Here is a 13,375-nt window from a genome sequence, read left to right on the forward strand (position 1 = left end):
ATCTAAGGACATTAGGAGGAAGTGAGCTGAAGCGTTAGAGAGGAAGTGGATTGAAGCATTAGAAGTCAGATATTATGTGAGCCATCCTACTCAGCGGCTGCAGTTTGAGAAAAATTATATTTTTCTCCTAGAATGGATTTAATTACAATATATCATTTCTTTGTTAATGTTTCCTCATTGAAGTTTGAGAACCTAATCCCTGAATAATGCTCACTATTTCCTTGACCAATCTCCCCATCATCTGCTTATCATGATGATTAGCAACTATTTCCACAGTGCAAATTAAAGATATTATAATTACGTGGTCTTATCGTTTATTGGGATTGTTTCCAAATTCCGGCTTATAATGATGCCTTCTTTTGCTGCGAGTGTTCTCAGATTTTAGTATGGCATATAGAAGCTGAAATTTTGTATTTTCATTCATGGTATTTGAATACATAGGACGATGATTATTGTGTTGGATGGCAAAGCGGAGGTACCATGTCTAGTGATGGCAAAGATATGTTCCTTCTTGGAGGTAAATATCTAATAAGAACCATATTCTTTTTTTATTCATTCTTTTACATTTTAGTTCAAAGGTACTTTTTTACTCCTGAGAAAATTGTGTAACCATCAAAAGAAACATCATGAATTGCAATTTCAAATGTGATGGCAAGGTTGGATTGACAATATAACTAATAATATATTGTCTTGGTCAGTTTCCTAATAGATCAAGACTTTGGGATAGTAGATCAGCCATTCATATTAAATATGCAACAGGTCAAGTCCTTGTTTCAATAATCTATGTATCCAGTTATTGAGTGCACTAATGTGCTGGATTTGGGACATCAAATCTTGGTGAGTCACCGACACTGAGGGAGTGTTAAGAATATAAATATAGATTAGTGTCTTCCTAAAAATTTGGTATTGAGTCTTAGACAATCTAAATTTAGTAAGTTTAATGGGGTGAACCTTTATTCACCTGTCAGTAATGTAGCAATTCATAATAGCAATCCATAACATTCGTTAACCCATGCTTGTCAAACTATTATGGGGTTGGCTACGTAGGCCTTATCCCTCCATTGAACTTACCTAAGGGATATTATTAGTAATATTCAAATTATTTAAATTATTTTTTATTATATTAACTAAAGTTTTCTTCATTATCCCTTTACCTAGTACACTTTCATTTTAATCAATTTGATTTCTCACATGTAGCAATTTGAATTTCTGACAATATTCCACTTCAACTACTACTCTTGTATACACTACTGAGGTTAGATAAATATCTAAGGATTTGATTTTACAAACGAATTTAGTGGTGTTTTGAAGGGTACAATTCTATTTCAACTACCTTGACCTCTTGTTGGGTTGAAATAAGATTCTTGTTCTACTTGTTTGATTACCCTTATTGATGATGAGCATCTTTGTTTTCTCATCAAGAAAACTTTCTGACCTTGATTGAGATAACTGATGACTTCGTATTTCAATTAGTTAAGATGGATTACACACTTCCAAAAATGTTGTCAGCTATCGTGAAGGAGATTACTTAGCAAGTATTGTCATTGTAGAAATGCAAAAGGAAGGTCTTAATTAATCATTTCAGCGTCCACTTCATTTTGGTCCTAAACAAAATTATTTTAGAAGGTCAAGTTATCAGTTGTTCATCTCGTTCAGGTTTGATGACTTGTGATAGAAATTTGCACAGCCCACTGAACCTGAACCCTGTCAACATTACTTCCAGCATTAGATATTCTATTTTTGCCTACACTAACACAACATGCTTAAGCAAGACAGGATATTTACACGTAAGCATGTTTCCTTCTGCAAAAATTAACAAAAACATCACATGCTTAAGTGTTAATATCTTGTCTTTCTATCTTTGTTAATGTATTATTTCACTAAATATCTTTTTCATCTTTGGGAACATCATGTTTAAGCTCTTCCTCAACTTTTTTGAACTTTAATTTGCAGCATTTGTAGTTGTATTTCCATAGTTAATGTGTTCTGTAGGAGTTACATAACAATTTGTACACTAATCAAACTTGTCACTCTGTAGTAAATCTTTCCCTTTTTTTGGGGGAAAGGTAAATATATGTATAGCTGTCAAACTGGCATATAATCAGACATACAATCAATGAAGATCCATAGCGTGATAGACATGCGCCTGTAATTTGTGGAACGTTCTATCAATATCAAGTATATCATTCTCAAAACGATATCTATTGCAACATTCCCACAAAAGATAAATCATGCATGAAGCCACCAAGTATCGCCCGCGCCTTCATAATGCGCTCGTTGCCTCTATAATGCTGCTGGAAAATTTGTATTAGTCTTCCAATCATTCGTACCTCATATCGAATGTTAAGCCATCTTCTCACCTTGTTCCATAAAGCTCAGGAAATGGATCACTCAAAGAAAATGTGTGCATTCGATTCGTTCACTTGCCGGCATAATGTACAGCTCTTGATCCAAATCACTGATGCCCAAGTTACCGCAGGTTCCTTTGGCCGGAAGAACTCATATGCATTGGTTGTCCCATTTTTCTCTGCAGGAAACCATTCCAACAACTTCATGTTTGTTGTTCCTTGTCAGTTTAGCCTTTGAACCAACTGATCTCAAATGTCAACAACTCACTTAGCCAAGGAGGAATCCGAGGCTTTCAAACGCCATTACCATAAATCAGTTCTTTTGATGTAGTGATGATGGACTCATCACATCCATAATGAATTTGTCTTTCATTGTATATTCTGTAAGGTCATGCATAAGAAGGCATCATTCCATGCTTGTAAATCCCGAAGTCCATAACCTCCCTCTTGCTTCGAGAGGCACATCTTAACCCAAGAGATTGATGGGTGTTTGGAAGACCAAACGAAAGTCCGACAAATTCCATAGATTTTATCAATCACTCCGCTCAGTATGAGAAGAATGGACAGCCAATAACATTTGCACCTTGGAGGACTGATCTGACCAATTCTAAGCATTACATAGGATAATGTGTGCTTTGGCCATGCATTTATCTTCTTTGTTATCACATCAAACAAGGGCACATAATTGGCAATTCGTAGCTTCTCCGTAGCAAGAGGAATACCCAAATACCGAAAAGGAAAAGCGACCTCCTAAAAATTGGTAATCTGTAGTAATTATGCGCTAGTTGTGTCATCTACTCTAACCATATACGTGTTAGACTTCTAGGGATTAGCTCACAGACCCACTTTATCCCCAAAATCCTCTAGACAACCCGCAATCAGTGTAATAGAGGTAACATCAGCTATTGCAAACATCAAGAGGCTAGATGTGTGATTTGTGCTTCTCGACACATGGGATGAAAATGAAAAGAAGGCAGCGATGAAATTACCTTTAATCTCCTTGATAGTACTTCAAGACAAAGGCCAAATAATAAGGGTGATTGTGGGTCTCCTTATCTTAGCCCTCGCCACCCACTGAAGAAATCGTGAATGCTGCCATTTAGGCTTATAGAATACGAAACACATTCTCAGATCCAGTCTCAGAATTGTTGAGGAAAACCAAAATCAACGAGTGTTGACATAAGGAAGTCCCAATCAACCATGTCAAAGGCCTTCCATAAGTCAACTTTAATCATACATCTAGGGGATATCCTTTTGTGAGCATACTTTCGGAGCAATTCCTGTGCTGGATTGATATTGTCTCCTATGAAGTGCCCCTGCACAAAAGATGCTTGTGGTGAATCCAGCAAGCTGCCCATAACTGTAGCTAACCGGCCGACCAAGACTTTGGCAATGACCTTGTAGAAAACATTACAGCAAGATATTGGTTTATAATCCGCAACCCCTGAGGCATGATCAACCTTTGGAACTAAAGCAATCAAAGTATGATTACATTGCTTGAGAAATTTACCAGACCGAAAGAATTCCTGAACCGCACCAATGAAATCTGACCCAACCATTTCCCATGTAGCAGTGAAGAATTTTTGCGCCATACATATTTGGCCTCCGGGCCTTGTCCACACCTATATCAAATAAAGCATCCCTGATTTCATCCACCGTGATTGGCTTGATAAGATTCGTTGCTTAGATATTGTTTAACCGCTGGCCCGAAAGCAAAAAGCTATCTATTTCTTTACATGAAGCCGATTTACCCAATAAGCCATGAAAATACTCCACAAATTCACTAACCACCTCCCGTAAACTTTTTGTTTATTCCCCTATTTGTTTTGCTAGCGTGGCAATAACATTCCTTTTGTAGTTCCTCTTCACTAGATTATTAAAAAACATTGGGCACCGGTCTAAATTTATGCGGTATGCATTCTTTGCTCTTTGTTGATAGAATAGTTTTTCTACTTCCCAAGTAGAGTGGCCTTCTTCCTTAAGTGTCCATAGTCAACTAGTGCTTCCCCCTGATAGTATGATGTGTTGGGCTATCTCTAGTTCATCTTTTGCCCTTCGAGCCTTTTCTGAAATGTGTTCGAAATGCTTGTTATCCAACCCCCTTATCCGGCCCTTCAGTCTAGTGAGTTTCACCTTGAGGTTGAATTGGGCATTGCCTTGTACAAGAGCTTCCCAAGAGTCCTTAACCACACCTTGAAATTCTTCATGTAGTGCCCATAGGTTGAAGAATTTAAAGGGTCTATTAGGGGCACGATCCTAGACAAGAGTATGTACTTCACTACAAGAGTGATCCGATAGGCATCCCAGAGCCATGAATTCTGTATAACTATCATAATCAACTTCAACTGATAATCATTGTCAGTTTACTAGAGCTCTATCCAATTTGCAAGACACCACACCATTTGTCCAAGTTAAACGACATCCAATTGAACGAAGGTCCACAAGGCCGCAAGCTTGGACAAAAAGTTGAAGATCCATCATTTCATGATTTGTAACCGATAGCCCTCCATTCTTTTTCATGGATAGATAATATTGAGTTAAAGTCCTCATGAGTAGCCAAGGTTCTTTTATATTCTCGTCAAGTTGGGTAAGACCCTCTCACAATGGTCCTTGAGTGACTATAACATGCAATCCATAGGCAAAAATAACTAAGAAACCCCTCTATGTAATTCAGCACTTGATATGGCAGCGCATGACTGGTCCGTTACCATAATAATGTTCATGTCAACTTGTACATCCCAAAGAAGTAGTATACGCCCACGGTTAGAATAGTTCAAATTATTTGCATTACCCATACTTGTAAAGATCCGTTGTAGAATTGGATCAAGGGCGACCTCATTGAGTTTAGTTTCTAGAAGTGCGAATACTTGCAGATTTTTGTGCTTGAGAAGGTGTTGTGAAAGCCTCTTACATTCCAAGTGGTGACCTTCATTGAGCATTTGTTCGGGCTGCTTGCGCTCGCAATCGCCTTCTATATTGAATATTTTGCTTGTGCCTAATGTTGAGGGTTGAGATCCTCCAGATGTGGCAGTGTTGGAAGAAAGTTGCACAGTACCGGCTAAGAGCCTTGATGCCGGGCACTTTCGGACTGATCATCTTTACGCACCGAACTTGCAGCCTCACCCCATTGAGGTTGAGCCAGTGGTGCTCTGCTTCCCCCTGCTGCTCCTCTTCTGAATGCAATTGGGAAATATCCGACTGTCCTTCAAACTAGCCAGGATCAGTTGGGTGTTCCACCTCCACTAGATCCACCACCTATACTATGGCAAGTTCATTTGCTAGAGCTTCTTCATTTGTTGCTTCACCATTTGCTTGTGGAGGGGCTCTTGTTTGCCATCCATACCTTGAACGACGTCTACCTCTTGCAGATTGGGAGCGTCTGCTCACTGTATTTCTGTCTGATGTCCAATTCTTCGACGTTCCTCACAGAAATCCAGCATAACCTTATATAATGTCTCCAAATCAAGATGAGCCCCGGTAGTGTAACTAGTACCCTCTTGATTCTTTCTCCAATTACTGAGATCTCCACCAAGAGGTGAGCAAATGTCAACCTCTCTTGAGTATGCATCAACTTGTTGGTGTACAGTGGCCTGACCACTTCAAAACCAATCATGCTAAGTACCTTTGGTGTCCAACAGTCCGAAGGGAGTTCATGAATCTGAACCCAAGCTAGAATGAACCTCCCGTCCTCCTCGAAGAGATAACAGTTTGGAATGTGCTTCAAGAATAACGGAATTGCAAAGGTAAAGTAAAGCCTTCCAAGCATCACGTTCTCCTGATCCGCAATGGAATCAAATCTGTAAATTACCCAGCCGCTTTTGTTCATGAAATATTTGTAAGGAACCCTCCATCTATGAGCCATCGCCTGCACTCCGTCCCTCCCTGGGCACCTTCCTATGAAGCATCCGACCAGACAATGGCCCATTGATTCCTCCAGCGTTTCAATGTCGTTATAACCAAACTGTATTCTTCCCCCTATGGCCTTGTGCTGTTGTAGATGTGTTGCCATCTTCGCCTTCCGATTATCTTTGAAAAGACCAGCTCAGGACCTCCTATGTTCCTGAGCCCCTTCTCCACCAAGAGGACTATCTGTTATCGGACGTTCAACATCTCCAGCCGACACTTCAGTTACTCCAGCCCCTTGATTCTGATCAGCGGCCTCTTCCCGATTCTGATCACCATCCACAGTCTCATCTTGCCTTCCACCTCAGTTGCAGATGGAGTATCCTCATTGTCCCCCATGGCATTGTGTGCTTGGTCAGCAGCCACATCAGCATTGTCCATAACAGACATGTCCTCCATGTCATTACAGGCATCAATCCCATTGGCATTCAAAATTGGCGCCTCTTGATTGCCCAATGGTGTTGTTTGGTGGTTTGCTGCAATTGGGCCAGCAACGATTGGGCCAACAACTTTGTTAGATGATGCCCTCTTGGACTGGCTTATGGGGGATTGTTTGGATCCCTTCTTTTTTTTTCTCATTGGTCAAGAACACCTCAACATATCCCAAGAAGGATTTGCCGTCCAGCTTCCCCAATCAGCAACCAGCCTCCTTGGAAAGGCAGCCCCAATGGGGGCAACCACCCAGCTTCCACCAGTGACCAACCGGCAGTTGTTGGGAAGCCAATTGGTTGACTAAGGCTGTTAATTGGCCTGCACACTTACCCAGGATGACCAGCAGCCCTCACCTATGATGCTGGTGATGGCCGGAAAACCTCCAAAGACCCAGAAAACTCTCTGGTGTTGTAGTGACTATATGTGGGGACGATGGGGAGAAGAAATCACTGGATTAGGAGAGGTAAAGAAGGAGAGAACTCACCTGTACCGCTAAGAAAAAACCTTGGACCCTCACCCTCCGGCTACCTCCGAGAGCCACTGCCTTCCCCTCCCTTGCTGTCAGCGGAGAGCCAAGAGACCTTCGACTTGGATTTACTGTGTTTGCATCTGACTGACTAGGTTAAGTTTTAAATATTGGAGTTGTATAAATTAGTTTGTATGTTGATCAGGCATGGCACTCAAAAATATATGTCTCAATATATAGATTTGGGATAAAGGAAGACAAGGAAAGAGGAAGAGAATATAACCCTAAAGCATAGGGAAATCAAAGAGAAACATAAGCCAAATGGATAGGAAATAATGAAAAAAAGCAAAAAAAAAACTTTACTGACTTGTCACACTGTTAGCTGTACTGACTCGGTCTGTTTGTGGTTGATATTCACAATGGTCTGAGAATGAGAATTAAAAATTAATATGTTAAAGAGTTATTTTTATACGAATCTACTTGGTGATGTTTATGTGTAATACTCAATCATATCTTATACATTAACTCTTCTACAAATCCAGCATGATATTTTCCCTCAACTTCATCGTTCAAAGCAGCAAAAAGTTGGGCTGTTGCAATTTGGTGTAGAGAAGACATTTTTCAAATATTGACATCACTAGTTATTTAGGCGAGTAGGTTAGGTTTCACATATAAGGAACTAAAAACCATACTGATATGAGCCTATATACGAGGAGTTTATTTTGAAAGAATCATATATGGTGTTAATATCGCGCAAGTGGCTCCTGAATAGTTGTTAGAACCTCATTTGTGATTCATCTCTGCCTATCATTTGTGAGTAAAATTCTTTGTCGTTTCAGATTCTGGCTAATACTGGGATGTTAACACATATAAATGCATCTGTTGAGGTTTCAATTCTCCATAGACTTCCCATGCATTATGAAAATGGTTATTTACCATCCGCGCGTGTATAGTTTTTTTTTTTCAAAAAGAAAATGATACTGAAACCCAATTTCCTTTTGCTGGTCTTAGTTTAGATTTTTTTTTTTTAATTTTACTTCTTTCTACATGTCACTGCAACTGACTTTCATCTCACATCATGATATATTTGAAATTCTTATTTTGCAGATCTAGTCCTATCAAATAAGTTAATCGTCTATGATCTAGAGAACCAAGTCATTGGATGGACTGAATACAATTGTAAGTTGCCCTCAATATTTTTATTAAATTCTCTTGCTAAAACAAAAGTAAATAACAATAATAATACTCGTTAAGAGTTCATGATTGATTTGCCTCTACTCTGATGTTACAATCTATATGTGGATTTCTTGTTTGCCAATTGAGCTTTTTGATGACATGTTTGAATGGAAATTAAGCACAGTAGACAGTAGTGTTTGTGCTAATGACTCTAATCAAAGCATTCCCCTCAGCTGTTCAATTTACATATGGAATTCATGTATCTGAATTGAGCTTTGGTAACATATTTGAAATGGGAATTGAGCACAGTAGACAATGATATTTGTGCTAATGACCATCATCAAGATGCTTCTGACAAACATGATAACAGTTTTTTAAAGGAAAGCAAAAAACCAATCTAAATCAGTTACATTAAAAATATCTACATGTAGATGCCCAAGGTTCAAAATCTTGAGTTTCGATCTTTCACTAGAACCATACTATTTTAGTATCCTACTAACGTTCCGATGCATGGTGTCAGTGATGGATTGAAGATTGAATGACAAAATAAATGAAGTTTAAGAAGGGCATGAATGCGCAAAGAAGGAGATGAAACATAGAAAGTAGATATTCTTTGTGCCGAGTGTATCGTGTGCCGAGTGGTATTGAGTTTTAGTTATTTACTAGAACAATACATTTCTACCGTTTCGCCTGGCACACTATAAAATTTCAAACCATGGATATGCCTATGTTTAGAAATTAGAAATTCAAATAAAAAGCTAAATAAAAATCAGAGTGCATCTATAAAATGATAAGACTATCATCTTTATCAGCCAATGGAACACTCTTGAGGTCAATTTGGGTCTGCCTGAAAATGTAATTGTTCCACTCACACTGGATGGCCAAATTCACCCAAAATATGATCCCAAAGGACTTTCTTCTCATGCTTTGAAGGTTTCAAACCAAACTAAGAGCAGCTAAATTAGATGTCCTTGATGGGAGAGGGAGTGGAGTGGGAAAGCTTCTCCCAATCAGACCTAGCAACTCTCAATGTAACAGCAGACATGTTAGAACTTGTAGCCTTGTAGGCATAACATGGATGGTGAATCAGGTAACTTTTGGCATGCATGTACTTTCGGCAATGGATGTAATTTCTCTGCACTAAAAACAATCATGGAACTTATCTGCTTCAAAAAAACAACAGTAACAGCTGGATTAGACCTCTCATTTCTTTGCACTCCTGCTCTTTTCCATAAAAATATCTGCTTGTATCATATCTCTATGTAACTTAGTGAACAGATGGAAATGCGTGCAGCCATATATGCAAATGGAAGAGGCCCATATTAGAAGTGAATATCCTATGTGCAAAGCCATTCAGGAAATTGTGAATGCTTGGGAACAACTAAAAACGTGCAGTTCTCGGCAAACACTTTAGTTGAATTTAGTTTTTATTTACATTGGTTAATTCACCAAACTAATAATATCAGAGTTGCTTTCGTGAGGATGATGCTTTGTACAAGTGTGAGTTTACTCGTTGCAACCTGAAAACTAGTTCATATGCTAGAGTAAGGCCTTACATTGAACCTCCAGATATGACATTACCTTAGCCTTATGCACCTGGAGTACTGTTATCAACTTATACTATCTTGCTATCTCGTTGATGCATTTGTCTTTTATATTTCTGCTTATTTCACCTCCTGTGATTATTCATATTGTAGTTCATACAGTTCGTCATTGAGCAAAAGTATCATTGTAATGAGTTAGTCATACCAAGCCACACTTAAAAATCTATTCTTGTTCTGAACATTCTTGTTTAAGGTTGAAGCCTGTTGTCGGTTCTTAGTGGTCTACTGTTGACAGTTTGAATGCTTTTTTGATCACCATATTGTACTAGTCACTTCCTGACTAAAAACCTGAATCAGATTCCAATTGATTTTAGTTAAATCATCGAAGTAGAACCTTTTGAAATGATTGAATTCTTGATCTAAATGCAATTTGTTATTTAGTTATGAATATGATCAAAGAAATTAAAATGAAACATAAATTGATACAGTTGGGTATATTAGAGTGAAGATTGATGTGCTAAATAGTATAATTTGCCGATACATATGTTGCCTGAAGACGATTTTACCTGAGGTTCTCTCTGACCTGTTGGGTTTCCTACTTTTTCCTTTTGTTTAACATATCCAAATTTCAGAAGTTTATGCAATAGAATTACACGTCATTATTATCATGTAGCTTTAATTGAGACTCATTACATTTAGCAATGGTAAAAATTGACAAGAAGGGTAGAACCACAAGACCAAAGAACCAATAGACACAATAAGACAATGAGACTTGAAGCAGCTGGAATTGACAGTCAGTTAGGAGAAGCATGGCTTGAAATTTCATACCGTGTCGAGCGAAATGATTAAAATGTATCATTTTGATAAACTACCGAAACTTGACACTATTCAACATTGAGATAATGTCTCATGTGTTGTGTCAATTGTATCGATGAGTATCATTTCATGTTAGCACTTGACACCAGACAACAAGCAGAGCAACTTTTTCAAGCATAATATATTTTCGTTTCTCCTCACAGCAACCAAACACTTTTGTTTATCATCCAGTTTCCTTGTTTCTTATTGTTTTCTCCATTTCATCAAATTTAAGAATGAATTGCTTTCCCTTAGTGCAGAATGGATAAGATCCCTTAAACTGATTCAATTTTGGAGTTATCCCACTTCATTCAGGTATAACTTACTCATGAACTGCACTCATCTTAGGTTCCTCAAGCATCAAAGTCCAGGAAGGCAAGACTGCGACAACTTATTCTGTGGATGCTCATAACATTTCTTCTGGCAGAAGATTGCAGCTGCAAAGTTCGACGGTATTATTGCTCCTAGCCTATCTTCTTCATTGGATTTATTGAATTTGACTAAATTCGCCTCATTCATATTCTTTTAAAAAAAACTGTCCCTTTGCTTTCTGGCTTCAACATGACCCCTTTTTTTTCCTTTGAAGAATTCATTCCTCAGACCACAGGCAATGATAATAGATTTATGTATATTAACAAATTTTGAAGGAAATAATGTTGATTTGTTTGATGTTTGATGAGTTGGATGTCATAAATTTATGTAGAATGGGTTCTTTCATTTCAAGCTTGTTTGTTAATATTGTTATAAATGTATAAAAGAAACTAGGGCTTTGTTGCTTACGGTGTTTTCACCCAACATTGTTGTCGCTTTGCAACCATGTCTCTCTCCACCTAAGTTGGCTTCATCGAGATGTAAATTTCACTAGATGCACATGGTTTATAGTATGGGTGCAAATGATTTGAGCATGTTCGTGAGCTTTTCGAGTCGGCTTGAAAAATATTTGATTCATGTTCGAAACTATCCAATTCAAGCAACGGACAACTTCTCACTTGGGGAATTCATTGTAAAAAATTGATAATGCATTATTTATGTATATTAACAAATTTTGAAGGAAATAATCTTGATTTGTTTGATGTTTGATGAATTGGATGTCATCAATTTATGTAAATTGGATTCTTCCATGCCAAGTTTATTTGTTATTATCATTATAAATGGATAAGAGAAACTAGGTTCATTGAGATGTAAATAGCGGATTATTCTTCACTGATTGATGCCTTGGCAAAAAAGATGAATGCCTGGCCGAAGCACACATGGACTTATGCAGGAAAAGCTCAGTTAATCAAGTCTGTGCTGCAAGGGGTTAAAATGTTATTGGATGCTTATATTGTCAGCTGGGGTCATTGACCAAATCTATAGCCTTTGCTGTAGCTTCTTATGGATTACCAAGCACCCTCCAATTGGTTGGTTGGAGTTGTGTAAGCCAAAGGAGGAAGGTGGTTTGGGCCTCAGGGATCTCAAGGCTTGGAATAATGCTCTTTTAGCCAAAGTATTGTGGAGAATTCAGGACAAGCAGGATGCGTTGTGGATTTGATGGGTACATCACACATACATGCAGCGGGCAGACATCTAGCTTTGGCAAGTGAAACATACTGATTCTCCACTCATCAAAAAGTTACTTCAGATTAGAGATCAGTTGGTGGCATCATTGGGATTTGCAGAGCTAGCAGAGTAGAAGTTAGCCGAATGGTTCACTTAGCATGGTTAGCACCATAGAGGGATAAGTTTGGGCAGGGACGGTATGGAAGAAGTATGTGCATCCTGGCCATTCGTTCACCCTATGGTTGATCAGTTGCAATACCTAGAGTATGATGAACAAGTTTGTACCTTTTGCCGGATGGAACTTGAGACTTGAGCATATTTTTTTCAGATGTTTGGTGGTGCACTAGTTATGGGACTACATACGAAGCTGGCTGCATATGACTTCAAATATGAGCACTTATCGGAGGATATTTCGAGTTTTCATCAGGCAGTATCGAAGCATGAGTAGGTTGCTATATGCACGACATCTAGCTATGGTTTATCATGTATGGCAGACTTGAAATCATGGGATATTTGAGGGTGGGAGACTTGATATAGAGTTGTTTTTCCGGAAGGTCTAGGTGCATGTTTACAGAGCCCTTGATGTATACTCTGATGCTGCACTGCTTTAGATAGGTATGCACCTCTAGTCCTGCGGGCTAGTGAGAGCCGGTCTCGGGTGGTGAGGGTGTAGTTTGGATGGAGGGGTAGACCTGACCACGGTTCGGAACCGACGGTTCGATGGTTCGGAACCGCCGGTTCGACAGTTCCAGGCAGGCCGATCCTTAACCTTAACCGCCCAAGACGGTTACGGTTCACGGTTCAAAACCGCCGATTCACGGTTCGGTTCACGGTTCGTCACGGTTCGCCACAGTTCAAGATTAATATGTTAAAAAAAATTAAAAATTAAACATTAAACATTAAAAATTAGAAATTAAAATTTATTGAAAAAAGGGCTTGCATTTATTTAAATTGCCTACGTATCCCTTTAGGGGAATCAAAGCCCACGTAGTTCTTTTATATTTTTATCCTTTTACATTTTCATTCATTTCCATTTCCTGTTCCTGTCGTATTTGTTCCTTCAGTATCAAAATCTTCAACTTTGTCATCTGAAAGTTGCATTCCTTGGATTC

General features: G+C 38.6%; 1 protein-coding gene across 4 annotated transcripts in view; it reads left to right on the top strand.

Moving 5' to 3' along the window:
* The window catches only part of LOC122018578 (aspartic proteinase 36-like), a 44,675-nt gene extending 32,982 nt beyond the window's left edge, over positions 1 to 11,693 (top strand). The window contains exons 9-11 of one of the 4 annotated variants that reach the window (XR_006121827.1): positions 8 to 76; positions 442 to 517; positions 8,257 to 8,318. Coding sequence is in view for 2 of the 4 variants with exons in the window: in XM_042575931.1 (XP_042431865.1) it covers positions 442 to 517; positions 8,257 to 8,328; positions 11,073 to 11,218 (294 nt within the window). In the remaining 2 variants the exon portion in view is untranslated. Of the gene's footprint in view, positions 1 to 7; positions 77 to 441; positions 518 to 8,256; positions 8,329 to 11,072 lie in introns of those variants that run through there. The other 3 variants (XM_042575931.1, XM_042575929.1, XR_006121826.1) reach the window with 3 other exon arrangements.
* Positions 11,694 to 13,375: the final 1,682 nt, after the last annotated feature.

This window comes from Zingiber officinale, chromosome 9A, assembly GCF_018446385.1.
Source record: "Zingiber officinale cultivar Zhangliang chromosome 9A, Zo_v1.1, whole genome shotgun sequence".
Classification (NCBI taxonomy): domain Eukaryota; kingdom Viridiplantae; phylum Streptophyta; class Magnoliopsida; order Zingiberales; family Zingiberaceae; genus Zingiber; species Zingiber officinale.